At 50.9% G+C, this 11795-nt stretch overlaps 1 protein-coding gene across 1 annotated transcript in view; it reads right to left on the reverse strand.

The window, feature by feature from the left end:
• TJAP1 (tight junction associated protein 1 (peripheral)) overlaps positions 1 to 11795 on the reverse strand; it is a 37666-nt gene that overhangs the window by 525 nt on the left and 25346 nt on the right. The window contains exons 4-10 of the mRNA XM_010007243.1: positions 10299 to 10456; positions 7283 to 7311; positions 6028 to 6189; positions 5325 to 5391; positions 3497 to 3604; positions 2736 to 2819; positions 5 to 1052 (exon numbers count right to left, since the gene is read on the reverse strand). Of these exons, the coding sequence (XP_010005545.1) occupies positions 5 to 1052; positions 2736 to 2819; positions 3497 to 3604; positions 5325 to 5391; positions 6028 to 6189; positions 7283 to 7311; positions 10299 to 10424 (1624 nt within the window). The 5' untranslated portion in view covers positions 10425 to 10456. The remainder of the gene's footprint in view (positions 1 to 4; positions 1053 to 2735; positions 2820 to 3496; positions 3605 to 5324; positions 5392 to 6027; positions 6190 to 7282; positions 7312 to 10298; positions 10457 to 11795) is intronic.

The following is an 11795-nucleotide window of genomic DNA, read 5'->3' on the forward strand; positions in this document are numbered from 1 at the left end:
GTGCCTCCACCACTTTCCTGCAACAGCTTCTGGGCTTCATCTTGGGAAAAATCTGTGCCATAGTCTGAGGAGAAATGGCTCTTGCGGGCTCTGGACTCGGTGCTGTCTGTGTCCACGCTCGAGTCCCGGCTCACGGTCCAGCTGCAGCTCTGTGCAGACTCCTCACCATCTGAGTAAACCGAGGTTGCCCTACCCAGCTCCTGCATGGAGCGGCTGAACCTCTTCTGGAGCTCAGGGGCCGTGTCACGGCTGAAAGCCGTGCGGTTCATCAGCACCCGCTCTGAGGTGGGGGGTGCCTTGTCCACAAACATGCGCTGCCAGTTGGCCAGCAGGTCCTCCTCAGAGCTGGCAGAGCTGGCGAAGGCGCTGGGAATCTGGGGAAAGCTGCTGAATGGGCTGCTCTGGGAAGAGCCATGAGCTCTGGCTGCTTTGGGGGACTGCTGACAGGAGCAGCTGGAGGCCGAACGGTGCCCCTCGGAAGCAGGGCTGTTGGGGAGCGTCCGGTGCCTGTCACAGCTCTCATCTTCACTCTGGACCAGACTGAGGGAGATGGCCTGGCGCGTCGCATATGTGCAGTTGGGCAGGGGGCTGTTCTTTGGGATCCTTACCTTGTCCTCGGAGAACTCAATCACTTTGCGTCCAGGGTACATAGGATGGGGAGGTGAGGGTGTGGGGTACGGGCTTAGCTTCTCAAAAGCTGGCACCTCCTCTGGAACACTTTCCACACTGGTCTGTGGCTTGCAGCCACCATTCTGCTGCTTTCCTGCATCTCCTCCCTCCTTCCCCATCTGCCCTGAGCTGTTGCAGGCATCAGGAGGGGCTCCACTCATGTCCACATGCACGAAGACATCCTCAGCCATGGGACAGCTGCCACTGCTAGACTTGGCTGAATTCAGAACCAGAGATTCTGGTTTCTCGAGGACTCTGGCAATGACTGAGGTGGGTACAACATCAGATGGAGCTAAGTTGTGGGTCGCCTCTTGACCAGGGCCTGAAGACTCCTGAGTGCTGTGCAAATGCTTATTGACCATGTCCTGCAGCTCATAGGGAAGCTAGGGAGAAGGAAAAGAACATTAGAAGGGGGTTGCCACGCAAAGCCATTTAGTTCCAAACAGTGCCTTTTCCAACCAACCTTCATGTGTACTTTGTACTCCTTATCTCGACCCTCACATTCACCTACCTTGCCTTGAGAAAGGTATCTCTTTCCAAAGCACACCTGCCCCATGAGGGACTAACAAGGTTCTCTAGCTATCACACCAGTCATGTTTCTAGGCCATGGTTCACAGGACCCATTTTGCAAAGAGAACAGGAGAAGACAGCACACGGGCTCAGTCTCCCATGTCTCTGAGCACAGAGACAAGGCCCAGTCAGCGCATGCCAGGAAGGGGTCTATTGATCTGTGGAAAATCTGCCAGTGGTTGCACTGAAGTGACACAACAGCCCCCAGTGCTGGGATCCACAGTGCTCCCCCAATGTGGTAATTACAGCCATGCTGCCTTGGCAGCCTGCCTGCAGACCAGAATCAATGCCTTCCCTTGTTGCCACCAACCCCACCATCTCATCCTACTTCCTTACTGTTTTCATTTCAGAGGCAAATATGGGGCATATTACCAAAGCTGCAGGACTGAGTCTCAACAGGGGGTAAGCACTGCTCCTTGTTCTGCAAATGGGCACTACTGCTCTCCCCACCCTCCTGTCAAGCTGTCCTCACCTTAGTCACCACACTCACACAGAGCATGAAGTGGAAAGCAGAGCTCCACAAGGCAGTGGCACAGCAAGGTCTGTCCCATTACAGCCAGAAGGAATCTGTGTCCAAAACTGGGCAGGGCACACTGCATGACAACAGCTGGCTGCGAAGTAGACTGCACAGCTGCTCAGCACCAACACCCCCCACCAGTGTCAGCCATGTGGGACACAGCATGCTGGGGGACAGAATTCAAAGCTCCAGGGACAGGAGACAGCTGGGAGAGAAGTCAAGGTTACCCCAGCAGTAACTGATACATGGACCTCAACTGTGCTAATTTGAGACACAATGGGGGAGGGTGACATAATGGTCACCCGCTCAGTTAAAAAAGACAAGCACATGGTCTTGCTGAGAAGAACGTAAGAAGTGATAGAGATTAGGGGTATGGCAAGGAGAGAGCTGAGGTAAGGGCCTGACTTTTACTTCCAACTGAGTAAGTGATGCTACTAAAGTGAAAGGCCTTTGCTCATGCAGAGGGCAGGATGAACTCAAAGGACCCCACAAGGAGGAATGTGAGTTGGTACCAACTCCTTCCCTTTCAGGAGGCCTAAAAGACACACTGAATGCTTCCTCCCACTTTTCTTCTCAAAGTGAGAAGTGAAGCAGGGCCAAAATATTGTTGCTTGACTCCTTATCAGGCACTGTTGCCCTTCCATGTGGCCAGGTGAGGAAGGGAAGAGGACAGAGCAGGGTAAGAAAGAGGTCTGCCCTCCTGCCAGCTCCCAGCATGCACCCAGCAGGCTATCAAATTCAAGGTTATTGTGCTTTTAATAACAACTCCTGGCTGAGCTGTGAAATGGAGCTGGTGTGAAACAGGAGCTGGCAGAGGCTTTGTGTGGCCTTCTCAGTGGGAGTGGGAAAAGGAGCCCCCCCCATCTCTATCTGAAGCTGAAGGATAAGAGGCCAACAGCCCTGCAGGGAAAGCTGGAGAAAGTAAGATGGAGGTAGACCATGAGCCCTTCTTCCCCACCTCAGTAGGACTGCTACTCACATCAGCAAACTTGTGGTTCCTGAAGTGGGACTTGTTACACTTGAGCAGCTGTACTGCAAGGTTACAGTCCTGTCGATAGCGTTCCTGAAAGAAAGGGCACAGGTGTGCAACTGTGTCAGACTGGCCCTGTCTCCTACCTGAAAAGGTGCCACCTGACCAGGTGCTGCATCTGGTGAACATCATGGAGCACCTGCCATTCCCTCCTCTCCACACCCCTGTAGTATTTTCTTAGAACTCAGCCAAGGTGTCCTTTACAACTCCAGCCCTTGCTCCAGGCATATACTCTGTTAGTGTATGAACACTCTCTCCCTCTTGGGATTTTAATAGTCTCCAGAAGTCCCACAGGGTTTACTATCCCATCCCAGAGCTCTCAGCCTGGAGACACTGCCTGATGCCAGGCATCTTGCAGATAGACCGGAGGGAGCTGACAGTAGTTAACAGAAACAAGCACTGGATCCAGGGACTTCTATATTAATGGTGAGAAATGGCATCAGCTCCCTCCCAGCTCTAGAGTAAGTGATCCCTACACTGGTAGGGCCTGGACTCAGGTCAAGCCCTAAGCTCAAAAGAGCAAATACATAAAACAAAGCTCAGTTCTTCCTTGCTCAGCCCCTGAGGACCCCCTTCTGTTAGTCTCTCCCTACTGCTGCATACAGCTCCCACACTTTCATACACACTGAAGTAATTCACGTGTGCCTTTATGCTAAAGACTTTGAAGAAGAGGAAAAGCCCACATCTTGCACACTTCCACAGCCACTTACATTGAGTTCCTCCAGTTTATTGATGGTGGTTTTGGCATCCAGCAATTTATTAGTGAGCTCTACAATCTCCCAGTCCAGCGTCTTGCGGTCCATCTCTGCCTTTTTAATCTGAGATGCAAGAACAGCAGGTTTAAATTTCCCACACATGGAAGAACTTGGCTTCATCACCCTCCTCAGCCCAAGCATAGCACAATGACATGTTCAGCTGGGATACAAAAACTTCCAGACAGACAGACATGGGGGACATAGCTCTTCACCAAAGGAGGGACTCTGAAGGCCAAATGGAGCCAGCCGTTCTGCTAGTTACGGAGACACCAGGTTGAGTTTGAACCTTGCTAATGCAGTAGCTCTTCTTGCAGCACAACCGTGATTCCTCTCTGCCCTGGTTCACATGGTGCCTGGTGAAATGCTAGTGGTTTTGAACAATCAATCCCATCCTGCCAATGGCAGCAAAGACCTCTGGGTTTGTGATACCCAGCCCTCTTATCTGGGGCAACAGAATAATAATATGCTCATAATGCTCAAAAACATCCAACAGTCAATGTTGAATGGAAAAAGGTTCTCTTTGGCAGGGAGGGAACATGGTCTTGAAAGAGATTAAGCCTTACTCTTGTAAAGAAAAAGCTTCATCTGGAGCCTAGTTAATACTTTCCCCAAAGCAGGCAATCTTGCCCCTTTAGACTCCCTAACAGTTCAGGTACAGAGCTGAGAGAAACCCAGATGCAACCGCAGAGAGGTGCAACAGCTCAGAACAGCCAAGCTACCCCCTTAACAAGAAATTATTCCAACACCGCCCACAGGTGCTCTGAGGCTGTGACCACCAGGGCCCAGCTGTGCATCAGGGGTACAGTGCAGTGATACACAGGGCAGGGGAGGACAATGCTCCCCACATATGCAGTCCCTTCAGGCACCAGCACAATGAATGTTGACCCAAGAAATTCAAATGCTAGAACCAAAGAAATCTTGTCCTGGCTACAAGGAGGCAACCAGCATCTCAGCTGCTCAACTTGCCTGTTCATAGCCCAGAGGGGGAAGGAAAGGGAGCAAACGAGGCTCACAGCCATCCATATCTTGTGCAGTGCCACAGCTTATGGGCACCACTTTCCAACATGCCATGCTCCAGCTGGCTCAGAGTCAAATGCTCTTAAGATGGAGCACTGCAAGCTAGGACCTGCAGCATCTGCGGGCAGCTGCTGGATACCAGGTGAACCCTGGGCTGGACGAGGGCTGGGGCCCCTCCATCTGGGATGGTGTATGTGGGACTGACAATGAAAACAACAGGCCGAGACATGTAAAGAGGAAAAAGAAAAAACACACAAACGAAAAGACGCAACTGCAAAAATCCAGCTTTGGCTGAGAGAGGCCTGAGAGGTGAGTGCGCCCAGCGTGTGCCAACGGCAGCGTGGGGAGGAGAAAGAGAGAGAGAGGGAGGGAGAGAAAAGAAACAGCCATGAGTGTTATGAATGCACACAACAGACATATACGCACATTGGCTCTGCTCTGACTGGCCCTGTCCTCCCAGGATCACCACCCCAAGACTAGCTGACACATCCCTGGCATTTCAAGAGGGACTGAAGCAACATGACGGAGTATCATGCAATTATGTTGTGGTTTACCAAAGCTCACGTGCATGACCAAATAGGGGCTCAGTAAATCAAGAAAACAATTTATTACACCAGCTGCAATGGGGAATAGATGGCACAGCCAGAACTTCACCCCTCACCCACCGCCACATCTGCTGAATAAAGCCAGGGCCCCTTCCCCCATCTACTCCTAACACAGAGGCCTCTTGCATTTCCTCTCTGTGGTAACTTAATAGGGCATTTACCAGGGCATGCAGCTTCTCCTCCAGGTCTTGGTTGGTTCTCTGGGAAGCAGTATAGCTGTTCTGCAACCTACAGAAACAAGATTGTATATGTGGAAACAGGTCTCAGGCAGCTACTCAAGTCCCCTTTATAGCTGCCAAGCCAACCACTAACTCCGCAACACCAGAAAGACTAGTACTAAGACAAAAAGACATTAACTGTGCCTCGCCTCTGCCACAAAAATGGCCTTCAGACACCAAGTTACTGCAGGCAAGATGAGGTTGGTTGCGTGAAAGGATCTTGCAGGGAAGGGTGTGAATGACTTTGGAGGACTCCTCTGAGCTACGTCATGTATAAGCATAAGTGACTGGCATTGATTTTTAGCTGAGGTACTTTCCAGGTAAAGTGGTGATATATTTTCTTGCAGCCATCAGTGGCTCCTTTTGCACATGTGGGGTAACCATCCAAGCTGGATTCTGCCTCATATCCACTAGATGGAAGAATTCCCTGCTGTCAGCCCCTTGTGCTAGCAGCATTCCTACACTGTACACTGGAGAAAATAATAGTTGAAGAGCCTTTAACTCCCCTACAACCTCGGGGTGCAACTTTATGAGGATGCAGCATGCCTTTGATTTACACAATAGGGCACAGCCTGCTCATGCCAGCTGAGGGGGTCCTTGGTGGGAGGGATCTCTCTAACTCTACCACTCCTTTTCTTTTTCATACCTACGAAATTTGTCCTTGAATTTCTCCAGCTCCTCACGGTTCTGGCCCAGCTCCATCTCCAGGTAGTCCTGACCTGACTCCAGCTCCCTCTCCATCGCCTCCATTTTGTTAGTCACGTATGTCAGCCGCCGGCGCAGCTCCTCATTCTCATGCTGCAGTAGCCTGGGGCACACAGGAACAAAGTACCTCTGAGTGCACAAGGGGTACTCCACACCAGCACCCCCACCCCACTCCACACAGGCAGGAAGTCAAGAACTGAACTGGCAGGAGACCTCAACACAAGCAGCAAGAGGTGCATCTCTGTCAGGGGAGGGAGACTCAGACTCTCTTGGAGCAGTGGCAAAGAAGCACATGCCAGCTGGCCAGTCAGGGCTCCCAGCTCTCTCTCAGGTTACCCTGAGAGTATATAGCCTGCTAGCCAGATGATCTGTGCAGCTCCAGTGACCCTCACAGGTGAATGAAACCCACTCAATAATTTATCCTAGTCCAGGTTAGAAGAGCTGAAGGCAGAAATAGTACAATCCTCTTCTCCTCCTCTGAAATTGTTCAAAAGTGCTCACACCTTTAATGCATTGTGGAAAGAGGACTCCACAGAGCCTTAAGTCCAGATCAAGGCCAGTGGGGTGCATTTACAGATGTGATCATAGTTGCCAATCAACCCATTCCAACACAAACTGCTCCATTCTTCCCCAGCCAGGACATGCCTGGTGGTCAGAAGGATTTCCTGGTTTTCACTCCTTTGTGCTCAGTCGCTCAGAGTAACCTAGAAGCACAGCTTTTCCTCTGGCAGTGCAAGCTTTCTCCTCACTATAGGTTGGAGCTCAGTATTAGCAGCTGTCTGTGCCCCTAACACCACCACCAAAGGGCTCAGCTCTCACCCTCAGCAGCAGGCCTCTGCATACTGCTTCTGATGGCTTACAACAGAGCAGTGGCAAAACCAAAGGTTAAAAAAGGCACTCCTCTCTCTACTTGTATTAAAAAGGCTTCATCTCCTACTTTCTTTCACATCCACCAACTCCTCTGCCTGCACCTGCACTGGAGGTCTATGTTCCATCCCACAAAGGAAAGACATGCAAGGCAGAGGTTGGCAAAGCAGACTAAAGCTCTGCCCACATGGCCCCAGGAAGATTGAAGATCTAAGAGGATCCTGTGGGGCCAGTCAGCTTCACTGTTCAGGTGGCACAGGTAGGATGTGAAGAATCAGCATCCACACAATTGCAGTAGGATAGGTAGAAAGAGGGAACAGAACACTTACTTCATCCTTTCTGCGTCCGTCAATGGCTCCTGCACAGGGAAGAAAACAGCTGTAAGATTCTTTCTGAGGAGGAGTTGGTCTCTCTCCTAAAGGGCAAAGTCTTGGTTGCTAGACCCTACCTGTGATCCTTACCTGCTCTGAGAGGTCACGCTAGGCAAACTCAGAGCTGCTAGGATCTGTACACATTGCTCAGATGTCTGATACCAAGACAGACGGTGTGTTCTGGTTCAGGGTAGAGGAACTAGACTACAAACCACCACACAAGTTAGGTAACTTTACTCTCCCACGGTGTCGTCTCAGCATCTCTTTTAACATCATCACCCTAGCTAGTGTTTTGGCCTCCTCCACATTCAAAGTTAGTGGGTAGCTGGAATCTCACAGGCCAGCATACACTGAGGATTAAATTGTAACCATGGCAATCACGACACCCTTGAAGCCCCATAAAAGGAATGAGAGAAAATAATTTGGAAGCTGAAAATCATATCTACCATTTACACCACCCAGACTGTGCTGTGAGAAGGGTTTCTTTCTGCAGACCTGAAAGCAGCCACTGTCACTATTCTGGGTTAGCAGATGAAGCACCAAAGCTCAGAAAAGCCTGTGGAAGAAATTAACATTCTGGGCAAGATCCCCAGAGATGGCTGGAGCAGGGACCTGCAGAACAAGGAGACACAGAGCAGTGACAAGAGCACACAGCTCAGATATTCTCACTTCCACTGCACTCTCTGGCAACCTGTGAGATGGCTGCTGCCTGCCAGCACAGCTGGGAGAGATTTAGTTAGCACTAGAAGTAAATGTATTTTCTGCGAAAGCCCAAGACTCTAACAATTCTCACAAAGCCCAAGCTTCGCATGGATTATTTTTGGTGCTTGGTACCAACAGTACAGCACAATCCCAAACTGCTGCCACACTTTAGATTGTCCATTAACTGTCACGGCCAGACCTGGGCTGAAAGGCGACGACACAGACACTTATGGATGAGGTTGCTGAGCTGCTAGTAATATTACAGAAGGCAAACCACCCTAGTCTTGGCCCTAAGACATCAGGAGGCTGCTTCCTTCATCAATTCACACTTTAAAAGAACGGTCCTTATTACCACTTGCATACATCCTCCTGTCCCTAAAGGCAAAGCATCAGCCCCTTCTTTTCTTACATCCTGAGTCCACATGGCAATCAGTGAACTCATGAAGAATTATCTAGCAACTGCCCCATCCCCCACCCCCACAAATACACACACAGCAAATGCTAGCAACCAGGCAAAGGTGATTCCTATTAAAACGAGGTGATGGCCCCAAAGCAGGCTGGAGAAAAGGGGAAAAGGCTTACATCCAGTACTCCACGACAGCTGGGCAGAGGGCATGCACAAAGCACCAGAAACAGCTTGACACCTCCTGACAACAGAGGTGACTACCTCTTGCACATGGCTGCTGTCTCACAGCCTGAAGGGCCTCTAACCTACAAACACCTGGGAAGGCTGCAGTAGGAAGCACAGCACCAGCTCCTGACTTCCTAACTCCTGTGGCCAAAGCAAAGCTGGTTCTTCTCAGGAAGATAAACCTGACCTGCAGCACCCACAACATGAGGTCTGGGGGCATGCTCTCACTCTCTGCTCTGGCACTACAGACTAAATGAGATGCAGGTGGAGGCTTTGGGTCTTTGAGACCCCTGACTGTGAGCTGGTGGCCCTGGCACCTACCTTTTTCAGTGCCAGGCTGAAGGAAGGGGAGGATCTAGATGGGCTAGGCCCTTCCTTCCGACTCCAGCGTGTTGGACTGGAGAAGGATCCTTCCTCTGAATAGTTCGGCTCCACTGCTTGCTTCTGCCCCAGGTCAGCACATGGGTAGTAGGGCTGTAATAGCTGTGAACAGGGACTGCTTTCATCCTTTCTACCCTCTGCACTGCTTTTCCGTGAAGACAGTGAGTGGTGCTGCCCAGAGGATGTTCCTGCCAGCCCCACATCTGCCAGCTGCTGCAGCTCATACTGACAAATATCTACATCCCTTCTCTGCAAGGAAAGTTTTTCCTTACTGTCCTTCCTCCCAAGGATAGGTTTCTTTCTTAGTCCGGAAGCTCTCTCAGCCTCCTCAGCACACTTTCTCTGGCATAAAGCCATTCCCAGCCCCTCACATTTCTTTTCTGCTTTTCTTCTGCTTGGGCAAGGCAATCTTTTAGTTGCACGCTTGGTTTTTTTTGGCAGGCGACTTTCCCCTTGGCGTTCTGGCATGGAGCTTCTTGTGAAAAGGGGAGAATTCTGGTCTTGTTCTGCCCCCCTGGTCTCTCCCAGTGAGCGTGAGCGGATGGGACTCAGCACCCGCTGGGTTATCTCATCCAGGAATTTGGAGAACAGCAGTTTTTCCTCTGTGATCTTCTCCCTGTGCTTGGCAGAGTCAGTGGCACTGCTGCTGCTGTGCTCCATTGAGTGCTTCCCCCTGTGGCTGAGGCAGCCCTGAGGATCAGTGTACTTATGTCTGCCACTGCCATGAGAAAGTGTCTCAACTGAGTGGGCCTTGCATAAGCTCTCAGGGCACGGGCCTGTCATGATGGTCTGCTTCAGGATCCCTTTAAGAGGCAGGTGTGTAGAGGAGCCCCGAAACTTCCTTGGTGTCAGGACTTCAGGAGGCTCTTTAAACATAAGCGACCGTTCCAGACTTCTGCTCTTGAAAGAGCAAGTGGGATGGTGACTTTTGTCTCCAGACACCACAACTGTCTCCATACTACGGCTCACAAATTTGCTGAGGTGCCTGTGACTGCCATTTGGGCACCGCTTCCCACTTCGCTGCCCCATCTTCCTACCACGTTGAAGTGTTGGAGAGACAGTTTGACTCTTGACGTTCCACTCTGCTCTGCACCCTGTCACTTCCTTCTCACTGCTGGACTCCAAGGACCATGATGGGGAGAAGTTCAGGTTGCAAACCTGAAACCCCTCTGCCTCCTTGAGCTGGTCTGCCTCGCTGCAACTAAACCCTGTTTGCAGTTGCAATGGTGTTAAGCCCTTTGCCACCCGGCAAGCTGTTACCTGACTCTGCTCAGCAAAGATCACTCCATCCTGGTCGTCACGAATGATGGGCACCTCATGACGGATCTCACGATGCTGCGGGGGTGCCTTGCGATAAGGCTTCTTCGATGGAGCTGTGCTTGACATCCTCCCAGCTGCGGGGTCCGAAAGCGGGTTACCTACCAACAGCAGAAAGCGCACAGAAGAGAGAGTCACGGGTGCTCCATCGAAACCCAGAAGTGACCCAGGAGGAATGTGGCTCCCCTGGAGTCCCAGAGCAGGTCCCCATGCAGAGTGCTAATAGAGCAGGGAAAGGATGTGGCCACCAGCCCTGAGCAGCAGCTGCAGGAGAGGGAGCAAAGTAAGAGGTAGTTGTGTCCTTCTCCCAGCCAGTGAGAGCAGAGGGCTGGCACATCCTCTCCCCTCTCTACACGTGCTCACTCACGTAGTTGGTGTGTGTCCGGATTATATATAGCAAACAAGAACAGACCTCACAGCAGCATATTGATTAGGCTCTTTAGGAAAGGCCTTTTCCAATATGGAAACTGCAAGCCTTACAGGCAGCAGTGACAGCTGGAGCAAGAGTTATTGATCATGTGCTGTCACTGTCAGCAGGGACTGGGAGGAGACTCCAGTCATTAAAGAGCCCAAACCCAGAAATTTTTGGCTTACGCTGGAGCTGCAATGGAGCAGACCACAGAAGGCTTATCAGAAGGAGGTACTATACCATTACAACTGCGCACTCTGTCAGAAAAGAAAGACCACCCCCAATGCACATGTGGCATCAAATTAAGGAGCAATGCCATTGCACTGGTACCTTCTAGCAGAAAGACTGTATTACTCCCTATACGCCAGCTGTGCTGGGCATGATTCTTCCCGCTGAAGGAGAAGTACAAAAGAAAAAAATGGGGTAGAGGGAAAGTAGCTGTCTTGTATAGATGGAAGAATCTTCTTCCTTTCCACCACTTCAGGACTGCAGTGCAGGACAGGAAGATTTCCATGCAAGCAGCCAGAATTTCAACCACCTTATTGTACACAAGACAGGAAGCTTCAGAGATGCCAAGCAGTCTCTGCAGAGCCTGATACCAGACCTTCCCCAATAACAACACATGCATTGTTAATAGTTCCCCTATATTGGGGGTAAGTGCCCGCTTCTCTTTCCCCTTTCCCTCACTGGATCCTAACACTGGTCAAGCCTAGCATCTCCGCCATCCTCAGCACCTGATCTACAGCACTTCAAAGTGCAGGACCTGCCTCTCCCCTCTTCTACAGGCAGGGCCATTTGACTCCCATTAACATACCTTCATGGCAGTCAATGAATATCACTGGGCCAGTGACTTAGCAGCCCTCACTTGCTTTGTGCTTTGGCCAGTCAAGTTTTACATTTTGAAAGCCCAAATGGAGCTCCAAGCATTCCCTCCAATTCTTACCCCGTCTTCTTGACACTTAGGCTGAGTCCCCTGGGAGGACTGGCAAGTGTGAGCTGCCTGCACCAAGCATGGAGTGGCTAAAAAACCC

This window comes from Chaetura pelagica, unplaced genomic scaffold (assembly GCF_000747805.2).
Source record: "Chaetura pelagica isolate M959 unplaced genomic scaffold, ChaPel_1.0 scaffold511, whole genome shotgun sequence".
Lineage (NCBI taxonomy): Eukaryota > Metazoa > Chordata > Aves > Apodiformes > Apodidae > Chaetura > Chaetura pelagica.